At 42.4% G+C, this 21,689-nt stretch overlaps 1 protein-coding gene across 4 annotated transcripts in view; it reads left to right on the top strand.

Moving 5' to 3' along the window:
* The window catches only part of PDE1C (phosphodiesterase 1C), a 391,546-nt gene that overhangs the window by 53,106 nt on the left and 316,751 nt on the right, over positions 1 to 21,689 (top strand). For 2 of the 4 annotated variants that reach the window (XM_074900989.1, XM_074900988.1), the window contains exon 1: positions 12,784 to 12,933. The exons of 1 other annotated variant lie outside the window; for it this stretch is intronic. In XM_074900989.1, the coding sequence (XP_074757090.1) occupies positions 12,849 to 12,933 (85 nt within the window). In that variant the 5' untranslated portion in view covers positions 12,784 to 12,848. Of the gene's footprint in view, positions 1 to 12,783; positions 12,934 to 21,689 lie in introns of those variants that run through there. One more of the 4 variants, XM_074900990.1, reaches the window with a different exon arrangement.

Here is a 21,689-nt window from a genome sequence, read left to right as displayed (position 1 = left end):
GCACAATTTTTTAGTCTCTTGCAAGAATAGGGACAAAGATCATGGGAAAAGCTAAGGTGGGTTAAACATCTTTGCAGTCTTCTGCCCTGTGTTAGCCCTAAACCTAACTGGCTCAAGCCCTGGCCTTTCTCTTGACACATCTGATGGGATGACCAATTGTAAGGAACTTTTTGGACTTTTAGTATGTCTCAACATCGCTGTCTCCACGACGACCACCTCCTGACTCAACGTAAAGGAGCAAACACACAGTCCCCGACGAAAACCACATCCGCCCTAGACAAGAACATCAGCAGTCATCTATCGAGCTGCGCCTACGCGTGCGAGCACGTGAGCCGGGTGGAGGGGAAACCGCGGCGAGACAGATTGGCCCCTCGCCAGCACGACCACCATGGACACCCAGGCATGCGCGCATGGAGGACCACGGGGTGGCACCTACAGCAACGAGCCCCGTGGAAATGGGTGGACAAACTGTGGGGACGGGGACTATAAAAAAAGCGGACTGCATACTCCAAAGAAGAGGGGAACCAACTCGGAACCAGGAACGTGGAGCATCATCGGACCGACAGAACATCGCCGGATCCCCAGTTGTGGTGGTGGTAATTAGTTGCGCCTCTACCGTGTTCTTGCTTAGGGATTCCGACCTTTTCCTTTCTTTTCCTCTCTGTCCTATCGCTCTTATTAGTTGTTATAGAAATAAAGTTCATAAGGTTATTCAGCATCTGACCTCGTTTGTGTCTTAATCTCGCTCTCGGGATTTTTTTTAAGAACCCTCCTCCGATATCGGATCGGGACACCAATGTGGTAATTACTGTGAAAAGAAAGTGCAACTGTGACATTAGTAGGGTCATTTGGACAGTGAGGAAAGTGGATGTACTGCATCTGTGTGATGGACATTTGAAAAGGAGTCCAGCATTCCTTCCTTCCTGCCTTGAAAGATCTCAAGCACTCTCACCTTTGTTATCTTTATAGTGTATGTTCTTGGACAAGAATCTGTTTCTGCACCAGGGAGCAGTGAAGGCTGGCTGCTCCCTAAGGGCAGGCAAAGCAGGAGCTGTGGGTGACCCTGGCCCAGGCGGTGTGCTCACCCATGGGGTGCTGCCCTGCTGGGGTCTGATCCGGGTGGGCAGAGCCAAGGTAATGAGTGAGGAGATGAGGCTGGTCCAGGGTCTGTCTGGGGCAGCAGATGATGCAGTTGGAGAGAAGGCTGCAGCAGAAGTCCTGGGTCCATCTGGGAGACAGGGCTGGAGATGAGCTTGAATCTCCACACAAGGTGTCCATGCGGATGAGCTACCCAGAGTGTATGGCTGAGGCTCATCCAAGAGGCAGGACCAGAGCCAGGCCACCTATGACAAATTTCAGGCTGGGGCCCTGGGCAGAGGGTGTAGGGGAATGTCCCAGGGGAGGTTGGTTGGGGCTGTTAAGACCTTTAGTGCCCCCAGGGTCTCGGTGCTCTGTAAATTCATTAGGCCTCCATACCCTCATGAGCTTTGGGAGGAGGTAGTCCTCTGAGCTTGCTAAAGCTCAGTTCTTTGCAGCTTCCAGTGACTTTGTTCCCTGAGGAAGACAGGCCTTGCTAGGTTTTGCAATGATAGATGGAAAATGCATTTATCATCTGATTACTAAATTTTGGCCTTGTTAGAGGCATTCAGGTTGAGTAATTATTGCTGACAAGCACTGTGAACTATTCTGTCTCTTAGCTGAGAGCTCCTAGAGGTGCAGTGTACCTAGAGGTACCAACACTCCAGCCCTAAGGTGTAATGAACTACACAACAAGGCACCGTAGACCTCAGACCGAGGGGTTGTCTGAGCTGAAGTGCCAGCAAGAGCCTGGCATCAGACACAAGGCCATGCTGTGGGCGTTTATGGGACTTTCTTTGAGAGGATTGCGCAGGTCTGACTGGATTGTCCTTCAGGAGTTTTTATGGAGGGAGGACACTCCAGAGCTACAATGTGAATGGAAAACGGATTTAGGTAAGGATGATCAGCTGATCTAATCTTCTAGCCTTCTGCTGCTGAAAGGAGATGGTCCTGCCTCCTTTTTGCATTGTCTCATATTCACCCTGCATCCTTCTTCCTTCCTCTCAGTGCAAGGTGACTGTTTTTATATCGGGGTGAATACTGCAGACCCTTATAAGACTCATGCTGGGGAAAAAAAAAAAAAAAAAAAAAAAGCAGAAAGGAATTCCATATTAAAAGTAGATCCACATGTTCAGGTCTGAATATTGGCAACATCACAGCCAAATTTTCAGTACCTTCCCTGAGCTCTGGTGCTCATCTGGCTCATGTCCAAACAGGTCTTTGCTATGAAAGTGAAATGGATTTGGAGAGACGATAGGACAGTGCAGCAGGGAGGAGAATGGGGAGGGGTGGAGAACCCCTCCCTTTGGTGCCAGTGGCTATCTTGGCTGCTTCTGAAAGCCAATCCTAAGGAAATCCCATGTTTCTGCTTACTCATCTTCACACCATTCAGTCGATCTCTTCCACCTTCACTTTCACAAAGATGGAGGTCAGTCAGTCATTGTCAGTCTTTTTTTTGCAGATTTCAGCTTCCTGAAATTATTGTGAAAAAGTTGATTGTTCATACAAAAGAATATTTTAATGACTATTCATAGATGGAAGGGAATATTAGTGCTATAGGGAAGTGGATGCAACAGCATACAATTCTTAAAAAGTAGCATTAGAAAATACACATGAAAGTAAAATAAATCCTTGTATTCAATCGAAATGTTAATGATTCACAGTTGGATATTTAAAGTCTTCTCTCCTTTACTAGACTTGGTGACCTGTTGTACGTTGTCCTCTTAAAATGACTGCAGATGTGAAAAAATAAATATGAAATAAATATGCCCTTTTAAACTGAGAGGTTATGAACAGCTCTTTTCTTGGCCCAAATCGCCTGCTTTGCCAAAGGGGTGCAAAAGCTTCATGAATCAAAGTGATTTCTTCCTGCATTACCTTTCATAGTCTGCTTGCTCTGTGCAAGCACTTGGTATTGGTATTCTGCTATCAGGCAGGGACTATCAAAAGAGATTGCTCAAGAGTCTGTCTTCTAATCAGCAATAATATGTGCCAAGTACTTATATCAGCATAACAACATAAAAATATCTCTCTCTAACTAATCGCCAAGGCTAACTGCCTCATGTATCACCTCTCTGAAATGTGTATTTAGTTACTGTGAATTCCGCTTTTCTTAAGACACAAGTTTGTGGATACTTGCTGTAAACATAGGTATAATTAAACTGAGAGTTTTGTAATGATAATGGGAAAAAAAAAATCTCTCCTGCTTTGTGTTCTGTGTTAAACGTGTACCCAGAGATGAGGATGAGGAAAAATTTTCCCGTTGGGTGAGATTAGTGAGGACCATTGCTGTGCTTGTTTACTTGCTCGCCCGTTCATTTTTTTGACATCCCTTGACATGTGGAGAGGGGCCTGCTTGCTTGAATCTTCTGGGAATTTGCACCTTTCAAAGCTCCTACTGATGCAGGGACCTAAAGTGTTACTGCTGCCTGAGGTGTCAGCCCTTGATGCCTGTCACATTGCATGTTGAAGGCCTGTAGCCCAAGCTGGACTGTGAGATTGTCTAGTGACCTGGGGTGTGCAGAGTTAGAGAGGCAGAAGTCTCATGAAATAAAGGTCTTTATTTTCTGCATGTGATTATGAGGTTGTGGGTCTAATGATCCTTACCAGCTCTCATATTACTGGGCAGTCATGTGGTCTGGGTATTTGTAGCACTGAAACTGATCCTGTGGGCAGAAAATTGGTAAAGCATCATTTTATTTTAATGAACTGTGATGGGGTTGCATGAAGGAGCCAGACTGCTTTATTACATTCATGCACAGGATGAAACCAGTTAAGATTACTTTTTTTAAAATCCGTGTACTTCCTCACTCCTCTGCCACAAACTGTTATAGTAATACCACCGTATGTTTGCATGTGTAGGTACAATGAAGAAACAGTGCTCCCATCACAGTGTTCCCTCCACAGAGCAAGATGTTTATTTCTTTGCCCATCCACTAGTCTTATTCCCTTTGTCGCTCCTTCTGAAGTCATTCAGGTTGTCAGGATGAGGTGTGTGTGAAGGTTATCTGATGGCTTGGTTGCATGTGAGTAAATGCTTCTCTTCTATGAAGAGTGTTGCAGTGACAATCTCATGGGTAGTAGTTGTGTTCAGCCACACCTTGGCACCTGCATGGTATTGTCCACAACTGGGAACCTCTTCTAGTTTTTTCTGCCATTGGTATGCCCTAACTCAGAGAACAATTTACATGGCTGAAAGTAATATTTGGTGGTTTAGGTGGTTTTCAGGCAATACCTGCTCTGCTCTTTAGGTGGGCTGGGAACGAGACACCCATCCGAAGTAGGTTTATGGGGTCATCTGTCCACTAGACTTGACATTGCCAGACTTTGGATGGGCAGGTTACCGGGGGAGAGTCCTTGCTATGTGGGCACGGACCAGCCTGTGCTCCTACCTGGTCCCTGTGTCAACAATCCTGAAGGAGCCAACAGAGTGATGCTTACTATTTCCAACCTGCAGGTGACTCTTATGTCTCCTGGTACTTAACAGTTCAGGGCAGGATTCTGCTCCTTTATAGCCACAGACCCAGTTTTTAGGTAAACACAAGCTAGTCAGCTAGGCTACTTCTGTATTCAAACTAAAACTTGGTGTAGAATAACCATCTCTGAAGGTACCTGTGCCTCTTCCTTGATTATAGAGGGTATCTGCCTCATTAGCTTAGGCTGGAGGCCTGCTTTTCAAATGGCTGGAATTTAAATGAAATGAAATGTTTTCTATGCTTTCCACTTTCTGCAAAGGTAGTTTGCTGGCAGCTCAAGGTCTCGGGATGAAAGCTGCCAGTTGCAGTACAGAGATTTACACTCTACATTAGTAGGAAGTAAAGGGCAAATGGAATGATATTGTGTGCTGGGTCTCTTATACTTGAAATAGGATATGATGTATCTGAATTAGTTTTGCTGCTTCAGACGTTTTAGGAAGATGTGGCTTTATCTATAAAAAAGTTTCTAGCTGGCAATTTTCAGTACCCTCACTTTTTCTATAATTTAAAAAAAAAAGAGATTAAAGCAGCAAGATAAATGGAAATCTCATAAGCACTACAGACTAGACAACAATGGAATTCTAACCAAGAAAAATATACTTGCTGAATCTCTGACTTGATTATCAATAAAATACTAGCTTACACTGTATGTAATTCAAATGAAACTTCTCGTCTTCACTAGACTGAGTATACTGATTAAAGTATTTTTTGTGGGAACCTGTTTTTTAACAGTTCAGCTTTTTGATCAGAGCAGTAGAATTGGTTAGTTTTGAGAAATCAGTAAATCTGCTACGTACATAGTGATGGTAGGTCTGGTACATGTTGCTCATTCCCTGTGGTGTGGCCTCCATCCTGCCATTAACTGTACAGGGGACCCAGAGCAACCTAGCACTTAGATTTGGCACTTTCTGTTATGAACCTGAAGAAGAGAGTGTGGAAAGCCCTCCTCCTCCTCCTTTCCCTTTCAGAGTAGTATTTGTTGATTTAATTCTTCCAGGAACAAGGCAGCTTTGCGAGAGAGAGGGTAGAACAATCACTGATGTATTGCATGTGTTCCAAAAAGGTGTTTGTGTGTGTGCGCTTGGGTGGTGTGTGGGGGCGTCTGTTGTGTGTACGTTTCAAACCACCCTTCTGAGGCTTAATTTCCATTTATTCAAGTGTATCTGTATCAACAAGGAAAACAGCCAGTTCTGCAAATAGGATATAGGTGACGTTCATTTTGCATCAAGGACACTTTGACCTGGCCAAACCAGCTTGGGTCTAGGAACTGTGGGGCTGTAGCAGGCAGTCTGTTTTCAGATACCTGCTAAGAGAAGTTGGACTTGTTGCCTGTTTTACTTACTCGTGTTGGTATAGTTGAAGAAGGAGCAGCTGGCTCAGGGACGGAGTGGTTTGGAGCACACATAGGGTGTTAGACTGTCTTTTTTATTATATCTGTGTGCTTTTAAATTTTTTAATGTAATTTGAAAAATGCATGGTAACTTAAACACCTCAGATTGTGAACGGGAAAGGATGCAGTGTAAAACCTTGCCAGAAGTAATGTATGCAATATAGGTGAAAGCATCTATAAAAACAGGGCAAAGCAATGCTCTTGGCTCCTTTGGAAGGGCACGTAATTAATCTACTGTTACCGTGTGGAACAACAGTACATTAAAAGCCAAATATGAGGGGGCTGGTGTTTAGGACACTGGCTGATAAGAAGCTGTTCAAGCAACGCAGCTCAGTTTCTGCTCCAGGCTGGAGGGGAAGGAGCAGATCTTGATCTGAAAAGCTAGGGCAGCTTTGCTGAATCTGGTGAAGTTGCACTGGTCTGCACCATCAAAAGATCTATTTCCTTGCTCTGTTTTAGCATGCCCTCAAGATTTTCGCATCATAGATAAAGCATGTCTGTGGATTTCTTTAGCACAATGAAATATCTTAAACTTTGGAGAAGAGGGAGGAGAGAAAAAAGAGGGAAGAAGGAAGAGAGAAGGGAGGGAAAATGCACTAGTGGTGTAATGAGTGACTTGGAAAGCAAAGTAATAGCTTTCATGATTTGACTGAGCACAGCCCAAATCATCAAGAATGATGCCTGCCAGGGAATCAAATGAGATGCAATGATTTGGATGCGTGTACTAACTGATCGCTGCTGTTCCAATATGTGGTGACTTTCCAAGAGGGGTAGTGGGAAGGAACAAAGGCAAATCCACCAATAAATTAAATTTTGATGCAAGTACTATGAGAACCAGAAATCTGTGTCTGAGAAGATGGAAAGGAAAATCCTACATTATTGCTTTAATTGTGGGATAGTCCCAGGAATGCTGTTGAAAGTGGAAGTCTGTCATCATCATGTGTACGTGACAAAATTTTATAGCATTATTTCTTTTGCATCAGTGTTTTTAACACTGTTATCCCAAGCTTTATTTTGTTGTGTAATGGTATAATTTTTATTGGTTCCGATTTTGGTTGAATTGCTTTCAAGAGTGGCTGCTGTAATATGGACAATCACATTACACTGGAGAATCATACTTCAGTAGTGTGCAAAATGAGACCGAAAATCAAATTAAAACATAAAGACAAATGAAATCTGATCAGCAGTACTGTTTAGACAAGAGTGGAATTAGAGCAATAAAAATGTTTTGCTGTTGAAATTCTATTATTTGTTTAAAAAATCCCAAACAAACATACAAGGAGAAAAATCTCATTTAAAAAGTGGAGCTACACCCAGAGGCAGGGATGCTTTTGGCTTTCATTGTGCTAGGGACTACAAGTTAGCGTGTGAAGGAAATATATGGGAGTAGATGTACTTACAGGGAACTTTCAAAGCCTTCATGTTCTCCTTTCCCCCTACTGCTTCTTTCCCATTATTTAACTTTGCAAATGTCCAGACCAAAGGCTCCTTCACCACCTAGTTTTGCCTGATTTACAAGTTGCACCAGAAAGCCTATATGGTACAGTAGTTTGTTAATATTGCATTTTTCCTGGACACATCACAAAAGATGGACCTCACTGTTGTTAGCGGATTGTGTCGAGCTGGAAGAAGATCACGAATTTACCATGTTACTGTCTGCTGGCAATCTGGGGCAGGTGTAAGCTATGGCCAAGGATCCTGCTGCTCAACTTGAGTCTCCTTGCTAAGCTACCTCTTCCAGAGTTTTAGGTGCCTCAGGCTCTCTTGGCCCTCCAAGGAGAGAAAGAGCTTTACCAAAGAGCAATTTGGGTGTTAGGAGCTCTGACTCACCTTTGGGGTTGCCTGCTTACTGCAGGGGGAGCCTCAGGGTTCCTCATTCAGGCACCTCAGCTAGATGCCTAAAATTAGATGCTATAGGTTCCTCCTGTGTTTCTAAAGGAAACAGTGCATTTCCTCTGAGTTGCACAGCTGCTTGAAATAGTTAAGATGAAGTCCAAGCTCAAAATAATATTACAGGGTATTTTTCCCTTTCCTGTGCTCGGAATCTATTGGATGCATTTGGATTTTCACCCACGGTGTGAGGTCGCTTTAAATAGCAAAGTGAGCGTATATTGGGAAATATAAAATAGCACAAACCAAGACAATGCTGCAGCACACTGGAGGCTGTTCCTTTTGTCAGCGTTTGGTAAGGGAGAAAATGGTAAAGCTTGAAGCAAGCAGGAAGCCTCAGAAGAGCTAAGCATTAAAAAGTCGTATTGCCTTCTGGCTGTCATGCCTAAAAATAACTAAAATGTAGTGGATATTCCTGACAGTGACGATGTCTGATAAAATCATCATAACATGCAGATGGAGTACTTCTAGGAAGCAGTAAAACAAAGAAGCTTTCAGGGAAGAATGCCATCTCTCCATAAGCAACCTGCAGTGCATTGTTGCTTGTGAGAAATACACCAAACACCTCAGGGGGTTTCAGCTTAGTTTCTTCTCTGAAGCAGAAAGACATTTTCTTAAGAGATTTATCAATTCTTGGTGCATCATGCCCAGTCCTGAAAAGTGCTGAGCTCTTCTTTGGGACATTAACTGTTTTCAGGTGACACTGACACCAGGGGTGAGAAAGCCCTCTAAAACCACTCTGAAAAATATCTGCTTGTAAAATTGATTCAGTTGAAGCTTGTGAATATAAGGTGTTCCAAACAGTGTTTTCAAAGGCAAGACCTTGGCTGGTGCTTCTGTTGTCCACTCTCACCAGAACCCATAGTCTGATGGGTTCCTTGTTGCTAGAAATCCCGTGTGGTGGGGACACCTCTGCCACCCATGTAACTGCCTCTCACCTTTGGATTCAGAGCCAGAAGCCTTCAAAATCAAAGTCACCAAAGTGAGTATTAGGCTAAAGAGGAACCACATGGCGAGAAGCAAGAAGTCTTGATGCAGTGTTTAGTTCAGCTGTTGGACCTCTCTGCCAAAGGATGATGATGGTGCTGAAGGTTTAAGCTGATTGAACAGAAAACTTCTTTGGCTGTTTATGAACGTAGAGAAAACACAGCTGTTCAGGAGGTGCCCGCACTGGTGGTGACTGGATAGCTGATATCACTACAGTCTGCATTTTTAGCATCTTTAGCATTTTTTTAGTATCCGTTTTTGGGCAATGATGGAGATGATACAGAGCTGGATATAGAACACTGGGTTTAATGGACTTTTAGTCTGACCTAGCAGGGCTGCATTTTTTTCCTTAATATTCAAAGTCAAGTTGTCAGTTGATTTAGGATACCTGGGACATTTCTAAAAGATAAAAATTCAGAGATCTTACTCTGTAAACTTCTGTGACAGTTACTATAAAAGCATATGGATGCCTGAGGCCTAAATTCATCACTGCTCCTGTGAAACTTGATTGTGTTAGGAACTGAGTCAACAGGAGTACAAGTATGGAAAACCAGGAGGACAGAGCTCCAGCCCTGCTACAGTGAGTGTGAGTTATGCCCTTGATTTCTGTGGGGCTAGGATTTTACTTAATGCTTTTATTTTCCCTTTCTCACACTAAAGAGCCAGAGGATATAGGACTGAAATAACAAGTCATGCCTTTGAGCTGATACACAGAAGTATTTCTCCATACAGTTGATTTTTCAAAGTTTAGGCTTGGGAAAGTATTTGTGTGCAAAGTGCAATTAAAAATCCTTCAGTCTTGCTGAGACAAATTTACATAAATAATATGCCTTTTTATACAGCAGGGCAGAAACAGACTGCCTAGGGGTAGGAAGATGGCGTTGCATATCTGTTTGTTATACGTGGCTGGTTTTGCACTACGTCCTTGAGCATGTATGTTGGAGGATGGCAGATCGGATGGATATTTTGTTTGATTTGATATGGTCTTTGGCTAGAACAGACTTCTTGAAAACATGTAAACTCTTCTACACATTGGAAAGTAAAGGAAAAATATAAAAGGAAGGTCTGTTTTATGTGTTGACAAATTAAATGTTACCATGGATACCTTGGTCTGTTTACAGCCATAATAATAAATATTTTCAATTCACACTGTGCTTTTCATCTCAAAGGATCCTCAGGTGGTTTACAAATGACATACATGGATTGCTCTACACGGCACTGAATTGCAGCCCCAAGAACTGCCTAACAATCTACATTGCTGCTGCTTGGCAGTGGAAGGTAGAAAATGTACTGTACCCTGAGTGAATCTGTAGGGATTGTTTGGGGAAGCAGAATGTAAATGACAGACCAGAAATCTACCCAAGAGCTGAGCAGCAAAATGCAAAGAGTCAGATAGGATCAGGTATCAAGTTACTGATACGATTTGGTAATTGTTTAGCAGCTGGATTAAATTTTTACTAGAGCTGGGAGGAAACTGTTTCCTTCTTGAAAAACTTGCAGGTCAAAACCTTTGCCTTTTCCCCCCAAGGTGAGTGCCCCTGCAGTTTTGATTGAGAGAGCATCCTGCTGCAAACAGGCAGTTTATGGCCCTCTCCAGGGATGTGGGAGATCCAGCTTGTAGCCTTATTTATCCCTTTGCCCTGCTGAGTGACTGTCTTTACTCTTCCCAGGGAAATTGTTCACTTTAACCTGAATAAGCTTATCAAATTATTACAGTTATTTGAATTAGTATTAGTTGCGGCTTGAACGAGGTACCGTTGCAAGGTAACTCAGGTGTGCACAGCTGCTGAATCACAGGGTCATTTTCTCTCTGGCAATCTGTACAAAGTGGCCAAAGCCCCAGTAAAGGAGATCAGGAATGGGCAACATGGCAATAGCTCGGTGACCTGGATATTCTCCTGAGAAGCGAAATGCTAATACAGCTCTCCTGCTTCCTACATGAGTGCACGGCCCAAGACAGGGAGCAAGTGAGACTGTATCTGCCTGTCTTTTTTTTTTTTTGAAGAAAGTTTCTTCTGGAACTAGCAAACTTGACTGAAATTTCAAGATCATCACTGGATCTTCTGACAATTTTTCATCATGAATCTATACTTTCTATGGTTTAAGGAAAAAAGTGATGTCATCAAATATATTTAAAAAAAACCCCAAACCCTAACCCTGAGAGTTCCAACATTTACCTTTCCTTGAGATAACATTTAACTTTGTGCTTTCTAGATATAGTGTGAGTAATTCTCTATGCTTTTGCTTTCTTAGGCAGAGCATTAGTGCTTATGTGACCTATATAACCAGTGACAGAGAAGGTGATTCCTTAGAAACATTTCATACTCGTACTGTTTTTCTGCATTGTTTAGGAGGGGCAGCTACATGATGGAGTCCAGTAAACTGCTGGAGAATTCTCCACTGCAGATTTAAATTCCTTTTAAATTCCTGAGCTGTGTCTAGGAGGTGCAAGTGATGGAAATGTTATATCTAAGTAGTTATTATTATTTCAGACTTCAGTCTTGAAAGGCCAAGAAACCAGGAAGACATCCTTCCTGTAAAAAACCAAAAAACTCACTACTAAGAGCTTTTTTCTTAATGAACTTGCCTTGTATTATCGAGCATCATTAAATATATTGTTAACAAAAAGGTCTGTTTGGCTCTTCACTGGGCTAGAACTAAGTGGAATTTAAATTAAGTACTGGAGTTCAGTGGTGACTCTCTTCCCTCCTTTGAAGAGAGGGGATTTAGAAAGTGCAGTGTTTCTATCTGACTTAAGCTTCTGTTGAGAAACGAAGGTAGAGTTGAGGTTTATACCTTAAACACAGACCAGGTTTGCTGATATTTTGTAAACCTTTTTGTGTGTGGGCAAGCTTCTGGCAAACTGTGTCTCAGCTATTATTTTGATGGCAGTCTTCCTGAAAGTCAGTGTTTCCATGTGGTTTCCACCCAGAACAACGCAGAAGTTGATGAATTTACCTGGAATTTATGGTCGAGAACCTGAAAACTTGCAGCACTTCAGTAGCATTTTTCTGTGTTAATACACATTGCAGGAAAAAGAAAATGATTGCGCAGATTTATGTGAACTGGGATCATTAAGATATTGACAGTGTTTCTTGGATACCTATTTATAAAACCTTGGCTTACTGCTAGCCTTCTGTGAAAACTTTGCCAGCCTTGAGTCTAAATTTTGTCTATTCATAGGATAGAGATGATTTGCCTGCCTTCTTCAGTGGATTGCTGCAAGCACTCTCAATCACATTTTTAAACATCATTGGGTCAAAAACCTGCAGAGAGCAGTTTACAAGCCATGTGACAAACCACCAGGAGGAGGAAGAGCTGAGAAGACTTTTGTGTGTGTGAGCATGGACATTTTGCTCAGTTTATCACCATTACTGCTGAATTACTTTGGTTGTTTTCCCACAGTTCTTACTTACTGATAATCTCTTGTGTTCTGCTGCCGGTTGTGTTTCCAGAGACTTGCCGTTAGTGTAGTAGATGATTGATGGTGTACTGTAATCTCGAGTTGATTCATTATATCTCGAATGATTAAAACACGTTGCTTGTATTTGAAGGGCTGAAATCTGAGCGCAGTTTGCTGCGAGCCAGAAATCCCCATGAGCAAGGGGAGACACAGGAGTAGGGGCTGCAGCACAGCAAGGGATACAAGGAGCGTCAGTGGGTAGATCCCAGCAAAATCTAACCCTTCATCTTTTTTTAATTGTGTGCCGACTCCTACGCGGAGATTTGACAGATCCAGCTGCCTTATTGACTCGGAGTCTTGCCCTAATTGACTGCTGGTTTAGATACTGGAGCCTCTAACCGGTTGTTAAACTCTGAGTAGGCACGTCGGTAACAAGCCAGCGACAGTGTTTGGGGGAGGAGAAAGCTGCTGGGTGCATGCCTCTCGGATTCGGAGATGTGTGAGGTTGGGTGTGCGTGCTGTCACAGGCAGATAGATATTCCAGGGCAGCTAAGAGCGAGCTCCAGCGCTCTGCTTCCACGGGGGGAGAGAAAGGCTGCTGCTGAAAGTACAAGCTGGCAGGATCATGACAGAGCCAAGCAGCAGAAAGGAAGGATTTAAAAAATGCCGGAGTGCTACTTTCAGCATCGATGGCTATAGCTTTACAATTGGTGAGCCTGATTTAATTCCCTTTCTTTCCCTCATTGTCTCTCTTCTCCTTCTTCCCTCCCTTTCTTTGCAGCTCCAGTAAGTGCAGGTAAGACAGCTGTTGACAACTGGCTTTTGTCAATATATGCCTTTAAAATGCAGAGATGCCCTGAAACTTTGTCTGGGTTGGTTTTCCATTCTGCCTTCTATATTTTTTCCTGCCCGAGAAACTTGCCTTTGAAATGAAGCCTCTTTAAATCCTTTTGCTGGGTTTTGGCATGAGTTCACCAAGATGTTTGCAGAACTTTTGTTTTGGAACCTTATATCAGGAAAGCCTGGGCTTCAGGACTGCAGGTTTCCAACTTGCTGGCTGTGTTTCCTTCCGATGAGCCCTGAACACAGCCCTTGGGAGCCTTGGCTTTGTTTCCAATATTTCTTTGTTCACTTAGCCAGTGTTTCCAAATTCTGCGACCTTTTGCCATTTCTCAGTTTGCATAAAGACGTATGTAACCGTTTTTGTTGCCTCTCAAACACAAAAAGCAAAATTGCTGGCGCAGGGAAAGATGGGAGGAGAGATTAGGAATTTTAGGACTGATTGTTGTAGCTGTTTGAAGAGTGTGGTTTACTGTTTGTGTTTAATATCTTAGGGAAGAGTGAGGTGCTTCAAAGCAACAGGTGTCTGTGTTTTTCCAGGAGACTTGCTGTGCAAAAGTTAAAATCCGAGGAATCCCTGAGCAGGCTGCTTTGCTAAAACCGTGTATCTCACTAGGCTATGTTATATAAATCCCTGTAGAGCTTAGAAACAAAGCAAGCTTACACCCCATTTTAAGTTTTAGATGAAATCCAAGTTAAAATATATGGATAACTTGTAATGATAAGTTAATATCAATTCCCCTTGAATACCTTTAAGATGACAGAGATTGTACTTCCTTGCAGTTGTGAAATTAGGACAGTTTTTCTGTACTCATGTAATCGGGTCACAATTTCATGTAATAATGATGGATACAAGCTTTCTATTGGTGTGGGAGGAAGTAGCTGTTTATTTCTCTGCTCTATGGAAAACTTGTTTTGCAATTGTTAACATCATGCAAACGTTATACTTGCTTGAAAAAACTGGAGAAGGAAATGTATGTTTCATTAAAACACCTTCATGCTAATGTGCATAAAGCATTTTAAAGGTGAAACTGCCAGGCAAATGCTACTTTTCAAATTTCTTTCTCTAATGGGAAGGGGGTAGTCTCTCCACAGGTTAAATTGCAACATGCTCGATTTTGAACTCTGTATCTTAATCTCTCCCCCTCTCGGCATCATTACTAATACTGTTATTTCTTCAGTCTGTGTCAGTCTGGAGCATAAACGTTTCCTTTTTGAGCCTAGGCACATTATCTGAAGATGCCGAACATTTGTGACTGTGCCTAATTATTTTTTGGGGTTCATGAACAAACAACAGGATTGCTGTATTTGTTGCTCTGTTGTCTTTATTGCTACTCAAGATCACAAAATAACTAGACCAAATTTTGGATCAAATGACTTGGGTTTAGAATGGCAGCTTCTTCTGCTTCTTAGGACAGTTGTTGCATAGGAGTTGCTGTGCTGTTTTCTTCTGCTTGGTGCACACAACCAGCGTATTGATTCTGTGTTCTGTGCATTATATAACATTTATTTTTATATCTGGGCAAGTGTGTATTGGATTGACTCACATAGCCGGGAAAACTTTGTAAACATGCTATCTAGTATTACCAGCACTGTGTGGTAGACAGACCTGAATGATTCATGTGTTTATTAATCTTCATACTGAAGAAGGTGAATGTATCCAAAAGATCCCACAGCAACATTCATCTGTCAGGGGTGGGCTTAAACTTCTTTTTTCCATCAGGTGAATTCTGTGTATGTATCTAGTTTTGGGTACTGAAAATTCAGAAGTTCTTGGGAAATGCTGAGCTGCTGCATCTGCTGTTGAAGTGGCAGCTGGGAGAGAAGGCTGATACACTTGAGGAAGAAAGTAGTGTCAGCTTGAGAGCAATGAGTTTCCATTTGCATGCAAAAGAAAATATTTCTCATTGATTCACCCTGATAGTAACTGCTAAGAAAGTATTATCTTCACAGAGTTTGGAAAGTGATTGTAAATGAGACTTAATGAAAATTTTAATGAAAGACCTGGGCCTAACTTCAGACATGAAAGTTTGTGGGCATGGAAGAAGGCTGGTGCAAGAAGAGCTCCTTGCTAATGGCTTGCAGTTAGATAGCTTCATGCCTCTGGAGGTGGTCAGCACCCGTTCACACAGCAGCACAACCTTCTCAGCTGCTCTAGTTCTCACCTTGGCTCCTCGCAGTGCTGGTGGTGGGACAGGAGAGCTGTGGGAGCTCCACACTTCCCAGGGACTTCACAGATTCCTGAGGAAGAAAGAGATGTGCCATACCAGAAGGGCAAATGTATGCCAATACTTGATAGCTTTCTTCTGTACAAAGAAACAAGGTAGTTGCAAATCCCTTTCCTCAAGGTGCCACCTTTTCAACAGAGACCCTGGGGAGGACTGAGCTGTGCTACTCTGTGTCCACGGAGGATTTCTATGTGGTTTTGGATATTCTGCTTTTATGGACTTTTTACCCTTGTAACATGATGTAAAGGTGTAGTGGAGCCACAGTGTGAGCTGTTTAGTGGGACCATTCAAGACAGAAATCACGCAATTTTGTTTGCTCCAGAAAGTTTGATGTATCTCAGATGAATGTTTCAAGATCCTTATTTGACATGGTTATGTCAGCAATTTCAGAGTCCATGAAATTTTGTATACACAAGTTATTGTATTTGAGCTCTTGTTAATTTTGGCTAAATTTTCCTCCACTGAAAGTCAAATACAACAGAATAACAGCTGAGTTTAAGGAAAAAGAAACTAAGAGTTAAGGCCTTTTTTTTTTTTTTCTTTCTTCTTCTGTCCTGTGCCTTGTCTCATCATTCCTGTGCAAATGAATGTTCAGAATGCCAGCCGTGTTACTAACTGACTTCACTGCTGTAACTGACTGACTAGAGGTGCAAGACAGAATAACATCCACTGTCTTTAAACTTGGGAAAAATGGTAAACACAAACATTAACAAGAGGATATTTTCTTTCTGCATTTATCACCTTCCTATGACTAAGAGCTAACTTCATTAAAGCTCCCACTCTCTGCTTTTCATATCCAGAAGCACCTGGCAACACTGTTTTGTCCTGTTCAATGTATCTAATAAATTTATTTTTATAGATTAGAATGAAATGAAGTGATGGGGAGATCTGCAGTAACTCAGGTGTTACTGGAGAGGAGGGATGTGGCACTGAAACCCAGCCTAGCTCTCAGCGGTTGTTTCTAAATCTTGCAGGAAGGTTTCTGTAGGAGGATACTCTCCCCATTTTGTGTACAAAAGCTCTCCCTCCAGTTACTATGGAAGACCTGAGTTTTGCTTGGTGGTGCTTTTGGGACCTGTTTTGAAATCTTTAAAAATGTGTTTTTCTTAATGTTGCTGGAGTTTTTCATGTTGCAGTTCGCTACTTGAAATCCATTTCAACATCTCCTCTTTCAACGTCACAGGTAGAACAGCCATAGTAGTTCTTGTGTGTTCCTCTGACAGATCACCAGAAATGCCTTTTGGTTTTTGGTCAAAGGAAATGTCACTTGAGGAGGTGCATGCTCTGTGCTGGCCTGAGTTGGGGTGGGTAAGATTGCAAGCAAACTAAATATTGAACCCAGCTTTATCAGAATAAGGAAAAATACTTTCAGCTCTGTGTCGCGTGCTTAACTTTTAAAGAAAATGTTGCTGTGAATTTTATTCTCTCAGACAGGAATGGGTTTATAAAATTATTCTAGAAAGAAACCAGAGAAATTAGAGCCGTTTCAATTTTTTTGGTACTATATTTTGGCCAAAGAACTGCATACATTGTAGCAATTAGCTGTTTTGTTCTTCTGTATTGATTTTCAGCCTTATTGGAGTTTGTCATTCATCTGAGGTCAATGGCACCTCTGCAACCCACAAAAGAGGCAGGTTTCAGCAGAGGACACCCCTAGGCCCATACAAAGTGCACGTTCATGGAGATTTACTTTAATTCTGCCCTTAGTTGCCTATAATAAAAAATGTCATTCTGACTGAAAGCACACTGTAATTATAAGGTGCTGACAAGTCTCTTGCTAATTCTGCATGTGCGTCACTCGTAGCCTTCCTTCAGAGGAGGTCTGGGAGAGGTGTCTGTCTGGGGGGTCAGTCTGCTTTCGGGGAGGGGGGAGGTATCTCTGCCCGCACACAAACAGTGTCCCTGGCAAAAAGGTGAATGCATAGCCACCACTCCTGCTGTGGATTATAACCCCTCCTTGTCTTTGTAACTAAACAATAGCATTGTCTTTGTTATGACATAATACAAAAGATTTTAAAAAACCCAGTGAAACTCCCCAAACCGCTTCTTTTTTCTTCCACTCTCTCCTGATAAAACTTACTGAGAGGATATTTTCTCAGTAAGAGCTGATAGGAAGCACCGATTTCTATGTAAACAGTAGAACACTGTTGTCTGAAATCTAGGAACTGGGAAAGCTAAATTTTGTCAATATAACACAAATACTAAGCATGCAATAGGACATGAGATTTTTAATGTAATTTAAAGAAGTCTGATGGAGTGATAGAAGAGTATGAAGAATTAAAATCTCTGCCAACATAGTCCTATCCCCACATTCACCTAAAGAAAGCTGTCAGCAAATAGATTGTGAAATAAAGCTCTAAAGTTATGAGAGGTTTTTATGCTCCCTCCATTACAAACTTGTGTTTTAGCTTCAGACCAGTCTGATGTCTATCTGCTCTGCCTGAAAATACACCTGAAAGGAGTCTGCATGGCTGACATGTATGTGGGTGAGATACCCAGCGGCCCCTTTGTGTGGGGAGGATGGTCTCTGCCACAGTGACGGGCAAGAGGAATTCCTGCTGTTGGTACTTAACCTGTAGCTGCTTCTATAAGGGGTGGAGATGGGATTTCCGTGGCATCTACAGGATCTTGATATTGCAGTAACGTCTCTGATGTTGCAGGGGTGAACTGCTGTAAGCTAAATAAACTGTCCTTGGAAAGACTGCAGTGATAGTTCTTGTGTGGCAAAAAGCCTGGCAATGTTTTCATGGAGCTCTGCCCGTTTGCCTCTGTGGATGGTCTACCTTATCACTGCTACCCACTGTTCACAGCTGCGCTCTGCTGCCTGTATCTTGGCATCCAAAAACACAGGGAGTGTTTGGGGCTGTCCCTTTCTCTGCCAGAATTGTTCTGAGTGAGAGGTTACCATGCAGGGTGGCACACTAGGTTCAGCAGCAGCTCACAAAGGCTCTGATGCAGACTGCAGGAACCTACGGCAGGGTCACATCAAAAGTGTTATTTTCCTTCCTCCTCTTGATTTTATTTCTCAGGGAAACTGCGAACAGTAAAACCTTTGCAGCATGTTTTGATGTGAGTGAATGGGCATCCCTGTTCTCTGCAGCTGAGTTCCATGGTAAGGAGAGATGTTAATGGATAAAACCATTGTCATCACTGTCAAGAAGTGTTCCTTTAATCACTTCACATGACTTATTTTTATTTTTCATTTTATTTAAGGGTGGCAAATTACATATGTCCAGGTCTTGGTGCTCCGTCACCTCTGAATGGACTTAGGACTAATGTCACCAAATGGTCTAAACCCCTCAATGTGTTGGAAATTAGATTCGCTACTAGGAAGTAGCTCTGGAAACTGGGCTTGTGGGGCAACAGAGCCCCCAGCACAGGATGCAAATAGGACAGAAGATGAAGGCACCTGGCTGGAGGTGGAGACTCCTGTTCCCTTTGTGTCAGGTCCCAGACCCACTGTGCTGTTTTTCCCCCTGGTCATCTTGTGTGAGGGAAGGAAGTACAGTCAGTCCTCTTCTGAAGACAACAAATATTGTTGCTCCCTACCAGGAGGGGCCCCATCTTACCATGGTGAGAAATAGTGTTGCCCCTGCTTTTGTTTTCTCTCTGATCTTTGGCCGACTACTTCTGCTCCCAATGCCTTCTGAATTGATGCGACAAGATTAGTTCAGAATTTCAGATCTTCTAGAATGCCCAAAGTTCAAAAGAAATAAAAAGGCATGAACTCTTCATGCCTTTTGAGCTCAGTTTTAGGCAGGCAGCCAGGCCTGTTTCTGAGCAGGCTCTGACCGGGGAGCAGCCTTCCCTCATTCACAGCCCCAGCCTGCTTCTTTTGCCATGTCAAAAGCCAGAGGTCTGCATCCTCCTCCTCCTCGTACTGTTGCTGTGTGGACTAGAGTCTAGGAGCTTTCAAACCTAATTGCCTTTGGGGATTTGCATTTCTGCTGCAGATCTTCTATTTTAAATGCTTATGCTGTACTAATTGGTCTAGTTTCCTGATGTAGTGCAAATGCAAGCTCATTTTTCCAAGTTTTGTAGTTCTGCATCAGTAAGAAAGCAAAAGGCTCCTGGACATATCCTGCCCTTACTTGTGTACTAGTGCAAATCAAGTCAAGAGGCAGGATCCTGGCCAGCAGTAAATCTGCATCACTCCACTGCAGTTGGGAGAACTGCAATGATTTAAATGAGGAAAGGATCTGTCCTGGACGGTCTTTTCCGGTTAAGGTGGATGCTGCTGTAGGTTAGAGAAGGACCTGCCCTACGTACAATGAAGGCGAATCACGCAGTTTTTCCACAGCTCGTTTCCAAGACTTCATCAAGATTATGCTGACAGGATTTTGCTCCCCATGTCTCCCTGCCTGGTGACAGAGCTTGTATCTAACATCCGGCTGAAACTCGATTCGGGATTTCCAATAGCTACAGGCTCGAAATTTTGAGGCCTGGGAACTTAACCCTTGTGACTACATCAGTAGCCTTGCTCTATGGCTGTGTGCAAAGTTGGAAGCGTGGTGCAGGGAAAGTTTTAGTAATTACTGAACAGATGCACTTAATGAGGTCTCTACTGGCTTCCCAGCTGGTGAGTCGAGCTGTGCACCGGGACAATGTGACAGCAGTCGCTCGGTTGTTGTGTGACATCACATCCTCCCCCTTGTTGTCATAGCAGCTGCAATCAGCCCCCTGAAAATTTCCCTCAGGAAGACTGCAAACATCATCTCTCTCCATTAAACGGCAGTGCATGGTGCTTAGCCTCTTGCTGCTTCTGCTGCATGATGCTATGTCTTATTTATGTTGATTTAGTGCCCTTTCCAACTCCCCCCCGCCCCCCCTTCTCACAGTGATGCAGAGCAATGAGACCTGTCAAAGGGTGTGTTACTGGGAAAGGGGAGAGGGTAGACACCCTGCTCAGCCAGTACCACTTAATTCAGTTTCAATTCCAAGTGCCTCATCCAAGTTCAGTAGCTTTACAACCAGTTTATACTCACTGAAGGTGAGGTTAAGGAACGCTGTTTGGATTCACATTGCGTATTCTCTCTCTTTTAGTATTGACAATGAATGTGGATTAGGAGTGAAAGCTTTCCAAAATCAAATTTTACTAGTTTCTTCCCCAGTGGGTAGCTGAAGTCCTTGCAGTTCCCCCATGTGGCATGATGACTGCTTTTTATGGACTCACTTTTCCACATTCTTTTTTGTTTTCTTTTCATTTATGTGGGGATGGATCTAGTCCCCAGAATTTGTAGTAGTGTTTTCCTCTTTATGCTTTATCCTTTTTCCTCTTTTATTTCTGCTTTATGAATGACAGTGTTGATTTAGTTTGAATCATGTCAACTGAAAAACTAAGCTTTCTTGCTCTAGTCCCACCACACAGCTAAGTACATACAGAAAATTTCCAGGGATTTTTTCTTTTGTTTTTTTTTTTTTTTTTTTTTTTTAATGCTAATTCAGGTAGAACAAGTTATTAAGCTGCTTGGGAAAGAGACTTAAAGTAAAAATTACAAATATGTTAACTTTCTCTGAAACTACTTACAGCGAAATGTTCCTCTGCTAGAATACTGAGTTTGAGTTTTAGTTTTTTAATGATCCCTGTAGATAAAGAAAAATGATTTATGCATACCAGACAGATACCCTTAAGAAAACCTAAAAGGAAGTTTTACAATCAGGCCATGATTCTGCAGTTGGATGTGCACATGAAACCTTAGAGAAGTCCCAGGATTTTTCAAACTAGTGGTCCAGACAAGTTGCAGGCTGAGAAGCTCTACTGGGTAAAAGTGAGTTCCATGATTAAAAGAGAGCAAATTGGTATTTTCATCAAATGCCAAGTGGATACAGTTGCAATTGTAACACTCTAGGAAGTGAGCAAAGACTGAAAAAGCAGGGAGAAAAAGGATTCTCTGAAACTTACAGGTGCTACTGTCAGCTGTGCTCCAAAGGCAAAGTGATGTTTTCCTCTCCCATTAAAATTGGCATTTTTCAGGACAGGTTGTTTTATACACTGCTGTGTGTGATGTGAATAGCAGAATACTGCGCCTGTTTATATTGATTTCCTCCCCCACTCCCAAAGTTGTGATTATTACAGGACATGCATGCTGTTAATAATCACTATTTCCCTTGAAATGTTCTCTGAAAATGGGATCTTTAGGATGTTCAGAATTCTTTATTTGCCTGTATTTGGTGGCACTGTACCCCATTTTGTCAGTGTACAAGAGGGAGATGGTCTTTTCTCCCAACTGCTGGCCTTTGATTTAAAGACAATATATGCTCTTTGCACCTTGAATTTTATCATAATTCAGAATTACAGATCTTGCAGGTTAGATTATGTTCTGACTCTTGTGCAACTCTGGTAATGCAAAACTGTGTGGCCTACAGTGTATACTATTTTTCTTAAAACTGCCATATGA

Source organism: Athene noctua, chromosome 2 (genome assembly GCF_965140245.1).
Source record: "Athene noctua chromosome 2, bAthNoc1.hap1.1, whole genome shotgun sequence".
In the NCBI taxonomy this organism is placed as follows: Eukaryota; Metazoa; Chordata; class Aves; order Strigiformes; family Strigidae; genus Athene; species Athene noctua.
This window is presented reverse-complemented; position numbering and strand designations above follow the sequence as displayed.